Consider the following 25,000-nt stretch of genomic DNA (forward strand, 5'->3'; position numbering starts at 1 on the left):
TACTGTAGTCTGTGATAAGGCTATTCATTAGTTGTTAATTACTATAGTCTGTGATAAGGCTATTTATTAGTTGTTAATTACTATAGTCTGTGATAAGGCTATTCATTAGTTATTAATTACTATAGTCTGAGATAAGGCTATTCATTAGTTGTTAATTACTGTAATCTGTGATCAGGCTATTCATTAGTTGTTAATTACTATAGTCTGTGATAAGGCTATTCATTAGTTGTTAATTACTATAGTCTGTGATAAGGCTATTCATTAGTTGTTAATTACTATAGTCTGTGATAAGGCTATTCATTAGTTGTTAATTACTATAGTCTGTGATAAGGCTATTCATTAGTTGTTAATTACTGTTATTTGTGATAAGGCTATTCATTAGTTGCTAATTACTATAGTGTGTAACTGTACCATTTATCAGTTACTTCGTGCTGTAGTCTGTAACCATACTATTAATCAGTTCCTACTCACTGTAGTCTGTAAGCATACCATTAATCAGTTCCTACTTACTGTAGTCTGTAAGCATAGCATTAATCAGTTCCTACTTACTGTAGTCTGTAAGCATACCATTAATCAGTTCCTAGTTACTGTAGTCTGTAAGCATACCATTAATCAGTTCCTACTTACTGTAGTCTGTAAGTATACCATTAATCAGTTCCTACTTACTGTAGTCTGTAAGCATACCATTAATCAGTTCCTACTTACTGTAGTCTGTAAGCATACCATTAATCAGTTCCTACTTGCAGTAGTCTGTAACCATACCATTATTCAGTTCCTACTTACTGTAGTCTGTAAGCATACCATTCATCAGTTGCTACTTACTGTAGTCTGTAAGCATACCTTTCATTAGTTGCTAACAATTATTGTAGTTTGTAAACGTGTTTCTTAAGATGCAAACATGTAGTTCAGGGTAAAAGTCAAATATTAAAATTTGATAAACACATTGTATTATTACGAAAAGGTTACATTTTATTATTACCTTAAAAAAAAAACAAGGTAATTTGTGGATTTCAAAAGTAAAATTAATTATTCCTATTGATGGTGTATGTTCTTATTTATTATGGTAAAATAACTACAGGATGTGATCCCAGTATATCTTGAAAGTTCCATCCAGTCCAGATGAAACATCCTACAAAATGATGTGGGTTTTAACACCAGAAAACATTCAGTACTTTATGAAATATATTGGGAAATGATGTCGGTTGTAATACCAAACAACATCCAGTACTTGATGAAACATGCTGGGAAAGGATGTGGGTTTTAATATGAAGAACATCCAGTACTAGATGAAAGATGCTGGGAAAGGATGTGGGTTTTAATATCAAGAACATCCAGTACTAGATGAAAGATGCTGGGAAAGGATGTGGGTTTTAATATCAAGAACATCCAGTACTAGATGAAAGATGCTGAGAGATGGTGTGGGTTTTAATATCAAGAACATCCGGTACTAGATGAAAGATGCTGAGAGATGGTGTGGGTTTTAATATCAAGAACATCCAGTACTAGATGAAAGATGCTGAGAGATGGTGTGGGTTTTAATATCAAGAACATCCGGTACTAGATGAAAGATGCTGAGAGATGGTGTGGGTTTTAATATCAAAAACATCCGGTACTAGATGAAAGATGCTGAGAGATGGTGTGGGTTTTAATATCAAGAACATCCGGTACTAGATGAAAGATGCTGAGAGATGGTGTGGGTTTTAATATCAAGAACATCCGGTACTAGATGAAAGATGCTGAGAGATGGTGTGGGTTTTAATTTCAAGAACATCCAGTACCAGATGAAAGATGCTGAGAGTTGGTGTGGATGTTAATATCAAGAACATCCGGTACTAGATGAAAGATGGTGTGGGTTTTAATATCGAGAACATCCAGTACTAGATGAAAGATGCTGAGTGATGGTGTGGGTTTTAATATTGAGAACATCCAGTACTAGATGAAAGATGCTGAATGATGGTGTGGGTTTTAATATCGAGAACATCTGGTACTAGATGAAAGATGCTGAGAGATGGTGTGGGTTTTAATATCAAGATCATCCGGTACTAGATGAAAGATGCTGAGAGATGGTGTGGGTTTTAATATCAAGAACATCCGGTACTAGATGAAAGATGCTGAGTGATGGTGTGGGTTTTAATATCGAGAACATCTGGTACTAGATGAAAGATGCTGAGAGATGGTGTTGGTTTTATTTTCAAGAACATCCAGTACTAGATGAAAGATGCTGAGAGATGGTGCGGGTTTTAATATCGAGAACATCTGGTACTAGATGAAAGATGCTGAGAGATGGTGTGGGTTTTAATATCAAGAACATCCGGTACTAGATGAAAGATGCTGAGAGATGGTGTGGGTTTTAATATCGAGAACATCTGGTACTAGATGAAAGATGCTGAGTGATGGTGTGGGTTTTAATATCAAGAACATCCAGTACTAGATGAAAGATGCTGAGAGATGGTGCGGGTTTTAATATCAAACCTTTAAATAATATTATTGGAAATAACTTATGTTTCTATATGTCATTTCAAAATACAGAATTTGGCTACTGTATCATATAAAATATTCAGAAGCATGTGCCATAAGTGTATGAAAGTGCTATAAACTGTTCAGAAGGATGTTTAACACCTATAGTAAAGATACAAGTGTGAGTGCCTAGGTCTTGAGATCCTTCTTCCACCACTAACATGATGACCTGGTTAGAGAACATTGCCCTAAAGCACAGCTTCCACTGCAGGAGGTTTTGTGCAATGCAATGATCTTCTTCATCCATCCTTATACCAAACATCAGAGAAGTTCATGGTGGATGTTTGTAGACCTGTTTACCAAACAGCAGAGAAGTTCATGGTGGATGTTTGTAGACCTGTTTACCAAACAGCAGAGAAGTTCATGGTGGATGTTTGTAGACCTGTTTACCAAACAGCAGAGAAGTTCATGGTGGATGTTTGTAGACCTGTTTACCAAATAGCAAAGAAGTGCATGATAGTTGTTTGTAAACCTGTTTACCAAATAGCAGAGGAGTTCATGGTAGATGTTTGAAGACCTGTTTATCAAACAGCAAAGAAGTTCATGGTAGATGTTTGAAGACCTGTTTGCCAAACAGTATATAAGTTCATGGTAGATGTTTGAAGACCTGTTTGCCAAACAGTAGAAATGTTCACAATAGATGTTTGAAGATCTGTTTACCAAACAATGGAGATGTTCATGGTACATATTTGAAGACCTGTTTACCAAATAGCAGAAAAGTACATGGCAGATGTTTGAAGATCTGTTTACCAAACAGCAAAGAAGTCCACTGTAGTTGTCCTTTAATGTAAACTTTAAACAATTTAATCTGCGATCTAAATTTGCAAATCAATGAAAGAGCCAGGACTTTGTAATTATAGGATGACTATGGTGACAGAATATGCAAGCTGTTACTAAGACAACAGATGTCTATCATGATGACTATGGTGACAGAATATGCAAGCTGCTACTAAGACAACAGATGTCTATCATGATGACCTTGGTGACAGAATATGCAAGCTGTTACTAAGACAACAGATGTCTATCATGATGACCTTGGTGACAGAATATGTAAGCTGTTACTAAGACAACAGATGTCAATCATGAAATGTATGATGTACACACATAACTTTCAGGATGTATATAAACATACACTTACTTTACACTGCTTGTTGACATAAAAAGATGGTGAACACAAAACGTTTTGATCACTAAGAACATCAGTTATTCAAACATGGAGAACACTAAAGTATTTGATCACTAAGAACATCAATTATTCAAACATGGTGAACACAAAACGTTTTGATCACTAAAAACATCTTTTATTCAAACATGGAGAACACTGAAGTATTTGATCACTAAGAACATCAGTTATTCAAACATGGTGAACACTAAAGTATTTGATCACTAAGAACATCAGTTATTCAAACATGGTGAACACTAAAATATTTGATCACTAAGAACATCAGTTATTCAAACATGGTGAACACAAAACGTTTTGATCACAAAGAACATCTCTTATTCAAACATGGAGAACACTAAAGTATTTGATCACTAAGAACATCAGTTATTCAAACATGGAGAACACAAAAGTATTTGATAACTAAGAACATCCATTATTCAAACATGGAGAACACAAAACATTTTGATCACTAAGAACATCCATTATTCAAACATGGAGAACACTAAAGTATTTGATCACTAAGAATATATGTTTTTCAAACATGGTGAACACAAAAGTATTTAATCACCAACAACTTATGTTTTTTTATTTAATATAGCATGTTGCACAACATCACATTCACATCAACACTGTAGGTCAAGGGTACTTTCACCATGAAGAACACATCAACACTGTAGGTGAAGGATGCTTTCACCATAAAGAACATGTCAACACTGCAGGTCAAGGGTACTTTCACGATAAGGGACATGTAAACACTGTAGGTCAAGGGTATTTTTACCTTTCCTCCTGAGGTCTGATGACAAAGAAAACCAGACAAAAACATGGCAGAGTGATTCATTGTCATATAATAAAGCACAATTCAGAAAGTTATTAAAAACTAGTACTAACCTAATTTCAGAGGTTTAGCAAAACCCCAATAAAGAGAAACTTCCAGGAATACTACTGCTTTCAAGAGTTCTTTAACCATGTTGTACTGATGTGTGGACCACAATTAACAAATACGAGAAGTTTGTTCATTAGTGTATGAAATCTTCATCCTGAAACAAAGAATCATAAAACTGACATTCATAAAATCTGTAGAGTACCACACAAGTGACTAATTTTCAACTGATCTCTACTGAATTATTATTTAGCATATTCTAAGTACAAAGGAAGACAGTCAACTCTACAAATAACAGCAAGAAAAAGCATGACTTTAACTACCCAAAAGCATCATATCTGTATATGTATCTCAAGAGATATGAAACTTCTTTGTATATTCCCAGTATAATAAATGTATTAACATTCACTGTTGAAAGATACAATATACACTAAATAATGCAGCTAGAGACATACACATCAATAAAGTGATCTACTTATCACACAGAGCATTGATAACCTAAAGAAAAACAAACATACTTGGATGAAGGATTTGTGATAAAAATGGGTTCTCTGCTCTAGTAATGACAGGAGAATGAGTATTGGTGTACTTGAACATACAAGATAACGACCAGTACTTGATTCACATCTGACATATTTATCAATGATTTATACTTCGATAAATCTTCTGCACCATACATAACTTGTGTTTTTTATTGTAATGAACATAGTACACATAGGGTTGTAATCTCAAGGTGATCTATTTGATAATTTGAAAAGGAAACACCACAAAGAGATATGATGGAAAACATATTACATAATATCCCCAAAAAGGGTTTTCGATGTAACGTAACACACCCAATAGCATTTTGGTTGTAACTAAATACTCACAACTTTTATATATATCAAACATTTCAAAAGTCATACAAGTTTTAAGATCAAACCAAACTGTATATATACAAATCATCATGAAAGTCACAGAAGTTTATAGGTCTAACTAAATATTAATGAAAAATTGAATATGTGCAAAACATCAGGAAACTCACAGAAGTTTACAGATCTAACCAAATATTAATGAAGAAGACTTGAATATATATACTAAACATCAAGAAAGTCACACAAGTTTATAGTTCTAAGCAAATATTAATGAAGAAGATTTCTATATATAAAAAACATCAGGAAGATAACACAAGTTTATAGATCTAACCAATTATTAATCAAGAAGACTTGTATACATACAAAACATCGGAAAATTCAAACAACTTCATAGATCTAACGAAATATTGATGAAAAAGTTATATATGTATAAAACATGAAGAAAGTCACACAAGATTATAGATCGAACCAAATATTAATTAAGAAGACTTGTATATATATATATATAGAAGAATTCAGGAAAGACACACAAGTTTATAAATCTATATGAAGTATTAAAGAAGATTTCTACATAAAATCAGAAAAGTCACATAAGTTTATAGATCTAATGAAGTATTAAAGAAGGTTTCTACATATACATACAAAAATCAGAAAAGTCACATAAGTTTATAGATCTAATGAAGTATTAAAGAAAGTTTCTACATATACATACAAAAATCAGAAAAGTCACATAAGTTTATAGATCTAATGAAGTATTAAAGAAGGTTTCTACATATACATACAAAAATCAGAAAAGTCATATAAGTTTATAGATCTAATGAAGTATTAAAGAAGATTTCTACATATACATACAAAAATCAGAAAAGTCACATAAGTTTATAGATCTAATGAAGTATTAAAGAAGGTTTCTACATATACATACAAAAATCAGAAAAGTCACATAAGTTTATAAATCTATATGAAGTATTAAAGAAGATTTCTACATATACATACAAAAATCAGAAAAGTCACACAAGTTTATAGATCTAATGAAGTATTAAAGAAGATTTCTATATATACATACAAAAATCAGAAAAGTCACATAAGTTTATAGATCTAATGAAGTATTAAAGAAGGTTTCTACATATACATACAAAAATCAGAAAAGTCACACAAGTTTATAGATCTAATGAAGTATTAAAGAAGATTTCTACATATACATACAAAAATCAGAAAAGTCACATAAGTTTATAAATCTATATGAAGTATTAAAGAAGATTTCTATATATACATACAAAAATCAGAAAAGTCACATAAGTTTATAGATCTAATGAAGTATTAAAGAAGGTTTCTACATATACATACAAAAATCAGAAAAGTCACATAAGTTTATAGATCTAATGAAGTATTAAAGAAGATTTCTACATATACATACAAAAATCAGAAAAGTCACACAAGTTTATAGATCATACCAAATATTAATGAAGAAGAATTGTATGTATATATATAAAACATAAGGAAAGTCACACAAGTTTATAGGTCTAACCAAATATTAATGAAGAAGACTTTTATATACATACAAAACTTCAGGAATGTCAGAAAAGTTTACTGATCTAACAAAATATTAATTAAGAATACTTCTATATATATATACACAAAACACCAGGAATGTCACATAATGAAAAAGAATTTTATATGCATAGAAAACCACAGGAATGTCACACAAGTTTATAGATCTAACAAAATATTAATGAAGACTTTTATATATACAAATTTTTATGAAGTCACACAAGTTTATTGATCTAAGCAATTTTTAATGAAGAAGATTTGTATGTATATATATAACACCTAAGGAAAGTCACAGAAGTCTATAGATCTAAAGAAATATTAATGAAAAAGACTGGTATATATACAAAACATGAGGAAAGTCAGACAAATTTATAGGTCTAACCTAATATTAATGAAGAAAACACATAGAGAAAGAAAAATTGAGGAAAGTCTAACGAAATGTTAATGTTTAAGACTTTCATGGAAGAAAACATCGGGAAAATCACACAAGTTTATAGATCTAACCAACTATTAATGAAGACTTGTATATAAATACAAAACAACAGGAAAGTCACATGTTTAGAAATATATTCAAATATTAATGAAGAAGACATTCATGTGCAGAAAACATCGGGAAATTCAAACGATTTTATAGATCATAACCAATAATAACGGAGAAAACTTTTAAATATACAAAACACAAGTTCATAGATCTGACCAAATATTGATGAAGAAAACTTTTATATATATATAAGGTCTTTACTATATATATATATTAATCAAGAAGACTTTTATATGTACAAAACGTCAGGAAAGTCACACAAGGTTATAGATCTAACCACATATTAATGAAGAAGACTTTTTATATACAAAACATCAGGAAGGTCTCATAAGATTATAGATCTAACCAAATATTAATAAGAAAGAGTTCTATATATATATACAAAACATCAGGAATGTCACAAAAGTTTATAGATCTAACGAAATATTATTGAAGAATATTCTGTATATATACTTATATACACACACACACACACACACACAAAACTTCAGGAAAGTCACACAAGTTTATACATCTCACTAAATATTAATGAAGAAGACTTGTATATATATAGAGAGAGAAACTAAGGAAAATCACAAAAGTTTATAGATCTGATGAGATATTATTGAAGACTTTTAAATATATATATAGAACACATCAGGAAAGTCACACAAGTTTATAGGTCTAACTAAATATTAATGAAGTAGACTGGTATATATATACAGAACATGAGGAAAGTCAGAAAACTTTATACATCTAACCAAATATTAATGAAGAAGACGTATATCAACAGAAAACATCAAGAAATCACAAAAGTTTATAGATCTAAGCAAATGTTAATGAAGACCTTTTATACATAGAAAACAACAGGAATGTCACACAAGTTTGTATATCGAGACAATGATTAATGAAGAATTTCATACACACAGAAAACCACATGAATGTCACAAAAGTTTACAGATCTAACAAAAGATTAATGACGAAGATTTTCATAGAAGAAAACATCGTGAAAATTACACAAGTTTATAGATCTAAGCAAATATTGATGGATAAGAACTTTATATATTCAAAATTTTATGTAGCCACACAAGTTTATAGATGTAACCAAATACACTGCACAACAATGTTTTGAAGAATGTTGCTTCCTGAAAAGTTTTTGCTGATTGTGACAGGTACCTGGTGGGTATGCACAAATATAGTTTTGGTTTTGCTTCATCACGTAGGAATTCTAAGAAATAGGCAGTTAACTGTTTACCGGCAATAACGTATTCAATTGCGTTTATGTTTCTAGTACGCTATTAAGTTCAATATAAATAAAAGTGGTTTGCTCCTGATTTTCGTTTGTATTCAATGTCCGGTGTATCACATTGCAATGTCCAACAGTAGTCAGCAAGCATTGATGGATTCCAGTTGCTCTGATATCGTTTTCCCATTGTAGCAATGTCCTGGTGAAACCTTTCACCGTGTTTGTCACTGATAGCATTGTTTTGTATGCTTTGAGAAGTTTGTCTACCAACTAAAAGTAATGTGGGGCTCTGTAATTGCCAAGAAAATTGTCAACAACGTCTTTGAAGGCTTTCCAAGCAATCTTTTCCAACCCAACTAACAGATCTTCAAACCGCTTGTCACTTTTAACATGTCTGATCTGAGGGCTAACAAAAATGCCCTCTTTGATCTTGGCCTCAGTTATTCTTGGGAACATCTGTCTTAAATAATGAAAATCTTTGCCTTCTTTGTTCATTGCTTTCACGAAATTCTTCATAAGTCCCAATTTTATTTGAAGAGGAGACAAAAAAATCTTTGCCCGGTCGACAAGCGGTTCATCCACCACATTTTTCTGTCCTGGAACTAACTTTTTACGGATTGGCCAGCTCTGTCTAGAATAATCTAACTCTCTGGCACAATTATTCCATTCACAGATGAAACAACAGTACTTTATATAGCCGAGCTGCAGTCCCAATAACAAAGCAACGATTTTCAGAACTCCACAGATATTCCAGTTGTACTGGATATGCTTCAGCAACATTTCCATGTTCTCGTAGGTTTCTTTCATGTGTGCTGCATAGCCAACAGGTATTGAAGGGTAAACGTTGTCATTGTGTAACAGAACAGTTTTGAGGCTTAACATTGATAAATCAATAAAGAGACGCCACTCTTGCGGGTCATGGTCACAACCCAAAGCAGAGAATAATCCTTCGATGTCAATACAGAAACAGAGACTGTCAACTTGTGCAAAGAATTTGGTTATATCATCTTGGTGGCTTCAAAAAACAGAAATTTTCATACTTGGTGACAGCAAACACCATTCCTGCAGTCTCAAATCTCTAACCAGACCGTTTAATTATCACTGTGTTATGAGATGTGGATCACCTGAGGAGCATGGTTCAAAATCCGAATCATTGTCACTGCCAGTTCTCTGCATTGCAGTTTATTCATCTGGTTCGTCTAAGGTCCATTCTTCTGGTGGTTTCGGAATTGGAAGACTGCCGTTATGTGGCAAGGGTCTCATTGCTGAAGGCAGATTAGGGTATTCAACTGACTTCTTGTTTTTGGCAGAGAAACTAGACACATTAGTCAAACAGAAGTAACAGTCCGTCACATGGTCTTTCTGTTCTAGCCATATCATTGGGACAGCAAATGGCATTGTCTTTCGAGTGCCTCTGAGCCAAGCTCCCAGACAGACAGCACATGTCGCACAACAAATGTGAGGCGCCCATTCTTGGTCTTGATCACCAATTTTACAGCCGAAGTACAGATGATATGCTTTCTCCACAAGAACAGTCATTGAGCGTCTCTAAAGAACAAGCGTATACTCGCCACAAATACAGCAGATGTATCGCGGCTGTTACAACATTGACGAGACATATTGACCGACACCAGTCGTCCTGTAAAACGTCTATAACATCTAACTTACTTGTTACAATGCTACTGAGGCAATGCTATATTCTGGAACAATACGTACACACTATAAGGTCTATATTAATCCAATGAACAGCATCTATGTATGCAAGCCACTTTTATAGCCTGCTGAGACAGTGTAAAGCTGGCTCCGGCCTGCCAGGGCAGCATACTTCCACAGAACAGCTTCCAACCTGGCCTGATTTCATGCCTAGACATGCTCAGACTGCACAAAACATTGTTCACAGATCTCTTACAGAAACGAAAAGTTTTGGACACAAATATACGAAAAAACATGACAAAACTGAAGATTTCGATGGAACGGCACGTGATGGGCAAATTTGTATGTGATTTACGTGACCAACAGCCTAAAATCTATAAGGAACATCCAACAGTGTTCAAAAAGCAAAAACTTTGTTGTGCAGTGATATTAACGAAGAAGACCGTTATGTGTATAATACATTAGGAACATCACAAAAGTTTATAGATCAAACCAAATATTAATGAAGTGTATATAAAACACTTGGAAAGTCATACAAGATTGTAGATCTAACCAAATATTAAAAAGGAAGACTTTTAAATATTTTTATACAAAACATCAGAAAGTCACACAAGTGTATAGATCTAACAAAATATTAATCAAGAAGACTTTCATATGCAGAAAACATCAGGAAAGTCACACAAATTTAGAGATCAAACCAAATATTAATGAAGAAGACTTGTACATATATATAAAAAACATCGGGAAAGTCGCAGCAGTTTATAGATCTAAACAAATACTAATCATGAAGATTTGTATATATACAAATCTTCAGGAAAGTCACAGAAGATTATAGATCTAATCACATATTAATGAGGAATTCTTCTATATATATATATAGAAAACGTCAGTAAAGTCACACAAGTTTATAGATCTAACCAAATATTAACGAAGACTTTTATATATACAAAACATCAGGAAAGTCACACAAGTTTATAGATCTGAGGAAATATTAATGAAGAAGACTTTTATATATACAAAACGTCAGGAAAGTAGTAGATGTTTATAGACCTAGCTAAATATTAATGAAGAAGACTTTTATATATACAAAACGTCAGGAAAGTAGTAGATGTTTATAGACCTAGTTAAATATTAATGAAGAAGACTTTTATATATACAAAACATCAGGAAAGTAGTAGATGTTTATAGACCTAGCTAAATATTAATGAAGAAGACTTATATACACAAAACATGAGGAAAGTCACACGTTTGTAAGAAAATATTAATAAAGAAAACTTTTATATACAGAAGGCATCAGGAGAGTCACACAAGTTTATAGATCTAGCCAAATGTTAATGAAGAAAACTTTTATATATGTAAAAACAGTTGGTATGGATAAAGAAAACTCTATGTAGAGAAGCAAACAACGTTTCGACCTTCTTTGGTCGGCCCGGCATGGCCAGGTGGTTTAAGGGGTGCGACTCATAATCTGAGGGTCGCGCGTTCGCATCCCCCTCACACCAAACATGCTCGACTTTTCAGCCGTGGGGGCGTTATAATGTGCGGTCAATCCCACTATTCGTTGGTAAAGGAGCAGCCCAAGAGTTGGCGGTGGGTGGTGATGACTAGCTGTCTTCCCTCTAGTCTTACACTGCAAAATTAGGGACGGCTAGTGCAGACAGCCCTTGAGTAGCTTTGCGGAAATTCAATAAAAACAAAACAAACCTTCTTCGGTCATCGTCAGGTTCACAAAGAAAGAAAGAGGAAACTGACCGTTAGCTGACCACACGTTTGAAGGCGGTTGTGTAATTGAGTGTAGGAACGTAGAGAGCATGCTTAATATAGGTATAAAGGTGTTCCTTTGTATTGGTTTATTTTGGGCTTGAGTTGTTGTATAAGTAAGGCTTCCTTAATTTTACATATGTTTATATTTGTTTCTTTATTTAGTATTTGAGTGTTTTCTATGGTTATGTTGTGTTTATTTTATTTGCAGTGTTCGAAAACGTGTGAAGGTGACTTTTTATGTTCTTTAAATCTGGTTTCTATTTTTCTACTTGTTTCTCCAATGTAGAAGTTGTGGTAGTTATCACATTGTATTTTATAAATAATGTTGGTGTGGTGTTTGTCAATGTAGTTTTTACACAGTATAGACCTCAGTTTTGTGCCTGGTTTTTGAATAAATTTTGTATTAACTGGAATGTCATATTTTGTTACCAGTTTTTGCCAAATATTGGTTATTTTTCTGCTGATGTCGGGAATATATGGTATTCAGAAGTATATGGTCTCGTGATGTTTTAATTTATGGGATATATTTACTTTTGTTAGTTCATTTTGCTTTCTGTCTAGGTGTGTGCATATAATGTTTTCTACGGTTTGTGAAAGAAACTTATTGGTGTTGATGAAGTATTGTTTTATTTTGTCTAATTCATCGTTAATTTTATCTGGTTAGCATAGTTTTATGGCTGTGTTTATTTGGTTTCTTAGTATGTTGAGATTTTATTTTGTTTCGTGTGCTGAGTCCCAAGGAATGTATAGTACAGTATGGGTGATTTTTCGGTGGATTTCTGTTTTGAATTGTGTGTCAGTTCTTGTAATTTTGAGGTTAAGAAATGATATTTGATTGCTTTCTTCCTGTTCACATGTGAAGTTAATGTTGGGATGTATAGAGTTAATGTGATTGAAAAAATTAAGGGTGTGTTCTGTAGATGTGAATCCCGCAATCGTGTCATCTACATATCTGTACCAATATAGTGGTGGATGTAATGCTGTAATTGCCTGTGTTTCAACTTGTGTCATAATAATTCTGGCTAGAACTGATGGTACTTGGTTACCAACACAAGTTTATATATCTAAATAAATAGTAATAAGAAAGACTTATATATATATATATATATATACTCAAAACATCAGAAAAAGTCACACAAGTTTATAGATCTAGCCAAATATTGATAAAGAACATTTCTATATATACAAATCATCATGAAACTCACACAACTCTGCAGATGTAAACATTGGTTAAAAGAAAGTATTGTGTGTATATATATACACACACCTTGATCGTGTGATTATTGACCGTGTTAAGCCAAAAATGATAACATTTGTGTTTAAGAACTTTAACGTGCTGTGTATTTTGTGATCATTAGTTTATTTGCGTTGAATGTTATATTCTGTCATTATTTTGGTATTATTGTTTATGTAATGTTTTCAATGTATCTATGTAATTATTGTTGTAGTAGAACCTACTCTGCCAATTAAGGGTGTATCACTACTGTTGGGATATGATTTAGCTGGTGGAAATGTTGTTTATGAACCGAAGGTGGTTAGCAAGCTAATGAATGTTTCATCTAATGATAGCATTGCTGTTGAGGAGAATCCTGATGTGCTTCCCTCGTGTATTGTGACCAGAACTCCGTCTTAGAAATTAAACCAAAAACAAACGATACTGTTCAGAGGACGATATTATGGATTTGTCTCAGATATTTTGGGGTCTGATTGGGATCTTCTGGATAACAGTCCTAATGACAATTCATTGGTAAGAGCCAATGATGAACGTGAGAGATATAGTCCACGTAGCGAAGTTCCATGTGCTAGAAATAAACTGATCGCTGAGCAAGAAAAGGGTTTGCAAATCTCTTCACTATTCAAATATGCACCGTCAAAAGATGAATTGGAGAAAGTTTCAAATAGTTACCTTTTAAAAATGTTATGGTCATGAGAAAATGGGGACAACCACATTTGCAAGCCTCCGAGGACTGGGCTGTAGTTTAGTTTATCAAATCGTTGTTTGAAAGGCATATCGTTCATTTCAGTATCAAGAGTAAGTGTGAAAAAATTACGAGACATTTTTTGGCCTAAAATTAGACAAGACGATTCTCAGTTTTGTGAAACTTGTCAACTGGTTGTAAAACCTAACCAAAACAATCCTGTTACTCCTTTGAAACCTATACCAGTTTTCAAAGAATATGTCACTCGTGTAATTATTGTGTTAAACACAAAAAGATAACTTTTGTGTTGAAACACTTTCATGTGCTGTTATTTTGTGATCGTCAGGTTATTTGTTACGATTTTTAAATTATATTTAATACATTGATTTCAATATCTTAGTTTAAATTTTTAACGCCAATGTTTAATTCTCTAAGGAGCGGGGCATAACGTATTTATTGTTATGTATTCATTTTATATCTATGTTTCAGTTTAACATATATTAGAAACGCATGTTAAGTAATATTGTTAAATGTGTGTCGCGAAAATCCAACCTGTCCTCTAAATTTGTGCAAGTTTCTAGATTGTAAGAATCAAATATATATATAGATATAGATATCTACATAAATATCAGTATTGTTGGATCACATGAATTTTCTAGAACCTCGCCTTAAAGTTTATAAATCGCAACACACGGAGATCCAGTTAAATAATAGTATTGGGTCGCTACAGTCAATATACTACTATTAGCCTCGGAAGCCGTAATTGCTATAAACGCTTAATGATCGGAAAACTACAGTTATCTAACCAGGAACTTTTACAGGATTCGAATATTATAAACTTCAGTGAATTAACTTCGGACGTAAGTATTTCTACGAAGACATGAGATATTTTCGTCGGGAAAACACTTACGTGCGAAGAACATAGCTAGCTAGTATTCCTGTCAAATGAAGTGTATTCACATAAATGTAATCTGCACCTCGTGAACCGTTGACAAAATAATCAGTTTCAGACTGAATAAAGGACTTAATATTGTGTGTAAGCTTGTGAAACTTTTCCATATAAATTAGGTTTAATTCATTCTCCCTAAACCGTCGATAAAATATTACGTTCCAGAACAGATAGAAGACTCAGCATAGTTTCTAAATTTGTAAAACTTTTGTATATAAATCATTATTAGTAATAACCGATATTATAAATTGTATTGTTTTTGTATATTAAAATATATATGTGTTAAGAAAGAAAACTGTGTATCAATCTTGTCGGTAAGTATCATATATTTAATACATATCGATATGTAATTAACTTCTAAATTAAAATTAAAGTTTCCGGTTATTTGAAATCGTAATACAGATCGGAGACTCGTTCGAGATAAATGATAGCGTGTAACACGAGCCACTCAAGTTTAAAGATCTAACTACAATTTAAAGATCAAGTATTGTGTATACGTAAATATATGTATGTAATTGTCTTTTAATTCAGCACAAAGTTATACAAAGGGCTACCTGGGCTCTGCCCACTACGAGTGTCGAAATCCGGATTCTAGCATTATAAGTCCGCAGACATACCGCTGCGCCACTGGTGAGCAACTATATACAACCTCAGGCAAGTCTTACAAGTTTATAGATCTAACCAGAGGTTAAGGAAGTCTTGTACACATTTACATATAATATCAGGCACGTCACACAAGTTTACAGATTTAACTTACGGTGTAAGAGTCAATGAGTGTCTAAAGCTATTGAAGCAGTGTGCTGTTGTTAGTGGTATGTCAAACAGGATTTCAGTTTGTATGTACAGAAATACCGAATACAAGCCTAAAGAGGTTAAAATTCCATTGGTTAGGCCACATTTGAAATATTATGTTCAGTCTTTGGGTCTTTACTTTAGGAAAGACATCAAACTGTAGGTGCCTGAAACAGAAAAGTTTTCATATAAAGAGAGGCTGAAATATCTCAACTTGCTTTATCTTGTAAAAAGTAAATAGTTGGATTTGATTGAGATGTCTTAGATGGTAAAAGGAATTGATAGTGTTGATGTATCACTTGTTTCATACTTAGCAGTGAGAACATTAGGACTGGAGAACACAAGTATACATTTTGGTAGGGTAGGACTCGTCTTTACCTAAAACATTTTTATTTTTCTAGCATGCTAGTTGACTTTTGGAATGGGTTTCCTTCAGGTGTTGTAGAGGAAGTAAATTTAAATGAGTTTAACAAAATCCTGATAACTATAAGATCGGTAAGGTATGGCTTTGAGTTTTGTGTTTTTTAAGTTAATTTAGTTTATAATTACAGAATTTAGAATTTCGCGCAAAGCTACTCGAGGGCTACCTGCGCTAGCCGTCCCTAATTTAGCAGTGTAAGACTAGAGGAAAGGCAGCTAGTCGTCACCACCCACCGCCAACTCTTTGGCTACTCTTTTACCAACGAATAGTAGAATTGACCGTAACATTATAACGCCCCTACAGCTGAAAGGGCGAGCATGTTTGGTGCGACTGGAATTCGAACCCGCGACCTTCAGATTATGAGTCGAACGCCTAAGCCCACCTGGCCATGACGGACTGTTAATTTAGTTTAGACTGTGGAAAAGTCGAGATAGACCAACATATCCCATTTTGTCTGAAACAATGTACTATTTATGTTATCTAACAAAGGTTTTAATTTACTTTTTACTAGCTTAAATCTGTTACCTTTAACATTTTAATATACAGACCAATCAGTGTCTTAATATCACACTGAGATTCTCAAATAGGGATGTTAGAAATGAAAGCCAATCAGCGAATTAAGTTCGTTTTTGTTTTCTCAGAAGCGGATGTTATGTTTGACATTCAGTATGTTTGTTAACTTCAGAACTAAAACTTCGAATGTCAGAACTAAAACCCAATCAGTTTGTTAAATTCATCCTGAGTTTCTCAGAGATGGATATTAAAACTGAAATCAATTGGTGTGTTAAGTTTACACTGGGTTTATAAGAAATGGGTATTGTAACTGAAATTTAATAAATGTGTTAAATTCACACTGGGATATTAAGACATGGATGTTAGGACTGAAACCCAAACATTGTGTCAAGTTCACACTGGGTTTCTCAGACATGGATATTAGGAATGAAACTCAATCAGTTTATTAAGTTCACAGTGGGTTTGTCAGGACTCAAATAATATCAGTGTATTAGGTTTACACTGGGAATGTCAGACACAAATATTAAAATTGAAACTCATTCATTGGATTAGTTCACACTGGGATATTAAGACATGGATGTTATGACATAAATTCAATCAGTTCCTTAAGTTCACGTTAGGTTTCTCAGACACTGATGTTTTAATTGAAACTCAATCATTGTGTTAAACTCATAGCAAGCTTCTGAAACATTGATGTTGAGACTACATCTCAATCAGTGTTAAGTTCACGCTGGATTTCAGTCGTGGATGAGAAGACTGAAACACAAATACTGTGTTTAGTTTATATTTGGTTTTTTCAGACCCTAATGTTAGGTTTGAAACCCAATCAGTTTGTGTTATGTTACACTGGGTTTATCCGAAATATATGTTAGAGCTGAAATCCAATCAGCTTATTATGTTCACAATGAGTTTCTCAAACATGGTTGTTAGAATTGAAATCCAATAAATGTATTACGTCTACACTGGATTTCTCAGGCCCAGATATTAAGGGCTGGAATACAATCAGTTTGTTAAAGTTTATACTGGATTTTTCAGGCACGGATGTAAGGACAGAAACCCCGTCAATGCGTTAAATTCACATTCGGTTTCTGAAACTCTAATATAATTACTGTAAAACAATCAGTATGTTAAGGTCACACTGGGTTTCTTAGACATGGATGTTACGAATGAAATCCAATCACTGTATTAACTTCACAGTGGGGTTTTTAGACGTGGATGTCAGAACTGAAATAAAATTAACTTTTAAGTTAACATTTGTTTTCTCAGGCTGGGATTTTGTAATTGAAACTCAGTCAGTGTATTTGTTTGTTTGTTTGTTTTTGAATTTCGCACAAAGCTACTCGAGGGCTATCTGTGCTAGCCGTCCCTAATTTAGCAGTGTAAGACTAGAGGGAAGGCAGCTAGTCATCACCACCCACCGCCAACTCTTGGGCTACTCTTTTACCAACGAATAGTGGGATTGATCGTCACATTATAACGCCCCCACGGCTGATGGGCAAGCATGTTTGGCGCCACCGGGATGCGAACCCGCGACCCTCAGATTACGAGTCGCACGCCTTAACACGCTTGGCCATGCCGGGCCCAGTCAGTGTATTACGTTCATAGTAGATTTCTGACATATTGATGTTAGGACTAAAAATGAATCAGTGTTAAGTTTGCATTGGGTTTCTCAGACATGTAAGTTAGGACTAAAATTCAATCAGCGTTTTACGTTCACACAAGGTTTCTCAAATGTGAATATTAGAACTAAAACCCAATCATTGTGTTAAGTTTCATTTAGTTTCTGAGACTCTTATGAAATACAATTGGTTTTTCAGACATGAATTTTAGGACTGAAATTCAATCAGTGTGTTGAAATAACAATGGGTCCCTTAGAAATTGATATTATGATTGAAATCCGTTCATTACTGTGTTATACTGGTCTTCTCAGACTTGATGTTAGGCCTGAAATCCAATTGATGTATTAACTTTACACTGGGTTTCTCATAAATAGATGTTAGGACTAAAATCCAATCAGTTTTTTAAGTTCACACTATATTTCTCAGGCGTGGATGTTAGGACCGAATCTCAATCACGATTTCAAGTACACAGGGATATATCAGATCTGGTAGTTAACATTGGAACCTTTTATCCCAAATAAAGTAAATTATTTTGTTTTATTCTGTAGCACAAAAGTTGAGTAAACATTTTGCCTCATAAAACAAAATGCATATCTACTTAATCACACGTTTCGAAAATGGTAAGTTGAAATATTACCATGTGCTCCATTAAACAAGTACGTGGTTATGACATATTCTTATCGAAACGTTGAACATTTATAATGTCGTTTTCTTCTTAACCCGTTTTCAATCTTTTATTTTCTAAAACGTGGGTTCCTCGTCATCAAGTTTAGATATAATAAGCACAGTCTTAGGCCCAAATGTTTTAGTTTTAATACACATACAATTTTCATAATACGACAAAAACAAACCTTACACACATCGAATTATTTTGGAAACTATGGTAACAAGCACGATGTAAACACTGCTAGTTACCACCAATGATGTTTGGAGACAGTCACATACTCAAGTTTAAACTTTACTTATAAGGTTAATAAAGACTAGATTATGTATCATGAAAATGAACAGTTATAAACTTATTCTAATTATTTTCACTTAAACATTTTATTTAAAACCGACACTTTTGTTAACTTAATTTCTTTATCTGTTTATGAAACCGTGACAATGAAAGTATGTTATCGACGTAACCCTACAATCAACCATTTATTTACTTATGATACTGTTTACGATAAGTATTAGTACTTACCTCTGTTTTATGATGAACGAATGTCAAAGTGTATTATTTAAACATTTAAATTTGAAAATTGTCTAGCCACTTAGCGGTGGCTAAAGTGCTATATTTAATTCAATCGTAAACTTCAAACACAAACATTTAATGTAACTGCAAGTTAGATACACAACTAGATAGTAACGGTTACCACTGTTCTTGTTGCATATAGTCTTAGCTGTCGTTGCCTGCTTTTACACAAGTATTTTTATTAATTCTGGTAAATTAGAATTTTCACTCAGCACATTTTGGAATATAATAATTATTATTGTTACTTTGTTATGGCATATAGATAACCATAATACTTAACATTTAAGAGCACCTCAAAATTCACAATAGCACATACATTTCACAAACGACTATTTGTATTGGACGGAATTCTACGCAGCTTCTTAAATGTCACGCACTTCTTTGGTATTGATTCAAACGCCCTAAACTCACACAACTCCCTCTATACATACAACTAAGAATGAAAGCGCCGACGTGATTTGAAAAACAGACAGCTGGTGTTTTTTCTGTTAATAACCGAATAAAAATAAGATTATTTCGTAGCTATTCACATTACACTCATAACTGAACGCATACATACATAAAAATACAGTTAATAAAATGCATAAATTAGTTCAAGATGTATACGTAATATCTGATTAAATCGTTGGACATGATACTTTATGTTCACAATGATACATTTTTTAGTTCTAATATTAGGTAATCAATTGGATAAACATTATACTTAATCTTTGAATTTACAAATACAACAAACGTTATTATGCACAAAATCATAAAGGTGAAACAGAAAGACAGAAAATAAAAAAGTGCAAATCGAATTTTATTAAGGGCATTCGTCCTTCTTCGGTCAAAACGTTGTTCATTCCTCTACGTAAAAAAAATTTCTCAACCCAAACGAGCCGTTTTTACATATATATTTATCTACAAGTGGGTTTTCTCGACATCACTGATTAAAATTCGGAATAGTTATACCACTTAAATTATTTGAATTGAAAACTGTACTTACATAACTGTATATATAACAATGAACAATTACAAACTTATTCTGTACTTACATAACTGTATATATAACAATGAACAGTTACAAACTTATTCTGTACTTACATAACTGTATATATAACAATGAACAGTTACAAACTTATTTTGTACTTACATAACTGTATATATAACAATGAACAGTTACAAACTTATTTTGTACTTACATAACTGTATATATAACAATGAACAGTTACAAACTTATTCTGTACTTACATAACTGTATATATAACAATGAACAGTTACAAACTTATTTTGTACTTACATAACTGTATATATAACAATGAACAGTTACAAACTTATTCTGTACTTACATAACTGTGTATATAACAATGAACAGTTACAAACTTATTCTGTACTTACATAACTGTGTATATAACAATGAACAGTTATAAACTTATTCTGTACTTACATAACTGTACATATATCAATGAACAGTTACAAACTTATTCTGTACTTACATAACTGTATATATAACAATGAACGGTTATAAACTTATTCTGTACTTACATAACTGTGTATATAACAATGAACAGTTATAAACTTATTCTGTACTTACATAACTGTACATATATCAATGAACAGTTACAAACTTATTCTGTACTTACATAAATGTATATATAACAATGAACGGTTATAAACTTATTCTGTACTTACATAACTGTGTATATAACAATGAACAGTTATAAACTTATTCTGTACTTACATAACTGTATATATAACAATGAACAGTTATAAACTTATTCTGTACTTACATAACTGTATATATAACAATGAACAGTTATAAACTTATTCTGTACTTACATAACTGTATATATAACAATGAACAGTTACAAACCTATTCTGTACTTACGTAACTGTATATATAACAATGAACAGTTACAAACTTATTCTGTACTTACGTAACTGTATATATAACAATGAACAGTTACAAACTTATTCTGTACTTGCATAACTGTATATATAACAATGAACAGTTATAAACTTATTCTGTACTTACATAATTGTATATATAACAATGAACAGTTACAAACTTATTCTGTACTTACATAACTGTACATATATCAATGAACAGTTACAAACTTATTCTGTACTTACATAACTGTATATATAACAATGAACAGTTATAAACTTATTCTGTACTTACATAACTGTATATATAACAATGAACGGTTATAAACTTATTCTGTACTTACATAACTGTATATATAACAATGAACAGTTACAAACTTATTCTGTACTTACATAACTGTATATATAACAATGAACAGTTACAAACTTATTCTGTACTTACATAACTGTATATATAACAATGAACAGTTACAAACGTATTCTGTACTTACATAACTGTATATATAACAATGAACAGTTACAAACTTATTCTGTACTTACATAACTGTATATATAACAATGAACAGTTACAAACTTATTCTGTACTTACATAACTGTATATATAACAATGAACAGTTATAAACTTATTCTGTACTTACATAACTGTATATATAACAATGAACAGTTATAAACTTATTCTGTACTTACATAACTGTATATATAACAATGAACAGTTATAAACTTATTCTGTACTTACATAACTGTATATATAACAATGAACAGTTATAAACTTATTCTGTACTTACATAACTGTATATATAACAATGAACAGTTATAAACTTATTCTAAATTCTAATTATTTTCACTTAAACAACATTTTAATTAAAACCGACACTTTTTCTTGTTCCTGGACAGAAAGTGTTGTTTCCCAATTTCTTATGCCTAAAGTAAATGGAAAAGACCTATTTTTCTCTTCAAACTTTGCTTTGTGATCTGGGTAATGAAATTTTAAAATTTACCAATTTTCCAGAACAGTCCAGGTAGATTCAGTGCTGAGTAGCTTATAGAGAAATTTCTCGAACTTACACGAATTTTCAAGAACTTTCTCGAATTTTGTAAAACTTACGAGAATGTTCAAGAACCTTTTAGAATGTAGCATACATACATACAGTAATATACATATACACTCGCAACTTCAATTTAGTTCTAGCTGCCTAAGTGAACACATAGACCTATCCAAGGAAGCTTTACCAAGTTTCCCTGTTATCTTTGCCTTTGGGACAGCAGGAACACCGCAGCGCACTATAACAGAAAGCGCTGGCCACAACGGATCGAGTTCTCTGTTGGGAAGCACAATTTCAAGTTTGAGCCACTAGCAGACCTCCAGAAGATGTTGTTCCCACCGTTGCACATAAAATTAGGTCTCATGAAACAAGTTGTCACAGCTCTTGATAAGGTGTCTGCACCCTTCAAGTACCTTCGAGATTTCTTTTCTAAGCTCTCTGAGGCAAAGGTCAAACCTGGTGTCTTCGTTGGACCACAAATAAAGAAGATTCTGGAATGCACAAAATTCCCCAAGAAGCTCAGTAGGAAGGAAAAAAAAAAAAAACTCGGGGCAGCTTTGTCGCAGTGGTTCGGGGCTTCTTGGGCAATCACAAAGCCGAAAATTATGTGGAACTGGTTGAGGCTCTGGTGAAGAACTACGGCAAAATGGGCTGCAGGATGTCTTTGAAAGCCCATATCTTTTAGGCTCATTTTGATAAATTCAACGAGAACATGGGATCATACTCAGAGGAGCAAGGCGAGCACTTCCACCAAGATATACTGGACTTTGAACACTGCGACCAAGGAGCGTATAACGAAAACATGATGGGAAATTATATTTGGGGACTGATACGTGAAAGTGATTTACATCACAGTCGCAAATCTCAAAAAACTACTCACTTCTAAACATTTTTGTATAACTTTAGTATAAATCCATGTAAATATTATTTTATATGTTGTTTAATTCAGACCTTACGTAAATTAAAAATGTGCAAATTTGCCTGTTTTTACACAGAAAATAGGTTAATTTCTAAATTTCGTTACCCAGGTTACAAAAGCAAAGTTTGAAGGGAATAATGGCCATTTTCTGTACTTTTACAACATAAGCAATTAAGAAATAACATACTATGCACGAACAAAATTTGTGTTACATATAGTTTAATTAATAGAAAACCACGTTTAGTACACTGTACTTACATAACTGTATATATATATAATTAATTTATAACCACGTTTAGCGCACTCTACTAAGATAACTCCTCCGGCATGGCCAGGTGGCTAAAGCGTTCGACTCGTAATTTGAGAGTCGCGGGTTCGAATCCTCGTCACAACAAACATGCTCGCCCTTTTAGCCATGGGGGCGTTATAATGTGCGGTCAATCCCACTATGTGTTGGTAAAAGAGTAGCCCAAGAGTTGGTGGTGAGTGGTGATGACTACCTGCCTTCCTTCTAGTCTTACATTGCTAAATTATGGATGACTAGCGCAGATAGCCCTCGAGTAGCTTTGCGTGAAATTCAGAACAGACTTACATAACTGTGTATACAATTCATTTATAACCTTGTTTTGCACACTGGATATATTTTTCTATAATTTTAGTTATGGTTCTAGCTTACCAAAATAATTAATTTGACAGAATATTGGAACTGCTCTTCAGTTCAAAGAAATTAAATTGTACGTCTCTCCCCTTTTTGGTAATTCTCGATCGTCAAGGATTCGCAGTCGCCGTACACCCACAGTTACGTCCAGTGAAACTATTTAGTGTTGTCTCTATTTGCTAGTCTACTACGTGAAATAAGTAAATATCATATGCCTTTGTTTCGCTTAGTCAACGAAGTGTATTCTTTGTTTCAAAGTGTAATAATTGTATCAAGCCTCTGTTTCTTTTTGATAGTTTGACTTTTTAAAACTTAGCAAACTTTTAAGAACCCGTTTTTACTGTGGTGTTAATACTTGTGTATTGATACTTAGGTGTTAATACTTATATGTTGAACTGAGTTGATTGGGATCATATCATAATTCCTTAAAGTCACATTATATGGGTGAGTATCGAATGTCACGAGTTGAGGGTAGAAATGGACTGAAGGTACAGTTGGATACCACAGTAACACGAGACTATGGATTCTATGAAACGATATTTACTCTCAAAATTTCTCCTAGATGTTATGACACCATGGCGCCTTACAAGGATGTTTATACAAAATTTCCAAGATTAAGTTTCTGGTCACTTCGTCTTGCCGCATCTTGATTAATTAACAACCACCACCTGACCAATCAGCATTCTGCTGTCATTTCACGAGACTTACAGCCACTTCCCGCTATAGTGTTAAAGTTATTTTCTAGTAACATATAAACAGTCTACATTACTTTTGTCTGTTGTTTTTATTCCTTTGCTGATTATTTTAGTTTTTTTTTTTTTTCCATTTAAGCAGGCTTCCTGCTTCCTCTGCATGTGCTGCTATTGCAATGGTTACGTTTTGCCATCCACTCGTGTTGATTCAGTCTTGTTGTTTGGTCC

At 33.0% G+C, this 25,000-nt stretch overlaps 1 protein-coding gene across 1 annotated transcript in view; it reads right to left on the minus strand.

Annotated features, from left to right (window-relative positions):
- Positions 1-19,934, minus strand: part of LOC143236557 (uncharacterized) — a 54,695-nt gene extending 34,761 nt beyond the window's left edge. The window contains exons 1-2 of the mRNA XM_076474860.1: positions 19,544-19,934; positions 4,568-4,716 (exon numbers count right to left, since the gene is read on the minus strand). Of these exons, the coding sequence (XP_076330975.1) occupies positions 4,568-4,646 (79 nt within the window). The 5' untranslated portion in view covers positions 4,647-4,716; positions 19,544-19,934. The remainder of the gene's footprint in view (positions 1-4,567; positions 4,717-19,543) is intronic.
- Positions 19,935-25,000: the final 5,066 nt, after the last annotated feature.

This window comes from Tachypleus tridentatus, chromosome 13, assembly GCF_004210375.1.
Source record: "Tachypleus tridentatus isolate NWPU-2018 chromosome 13, ASM421037v1, whole genome shotgun sequence".
In the NCBI taxonomy this organism is placed as follows: domain Eukaryota; kingdom Metazoa; phylum Arthropoda; class Merostomata; order Xiphosura; family Limulidae; genus Tachypleus; species Tachypleus tridentatus.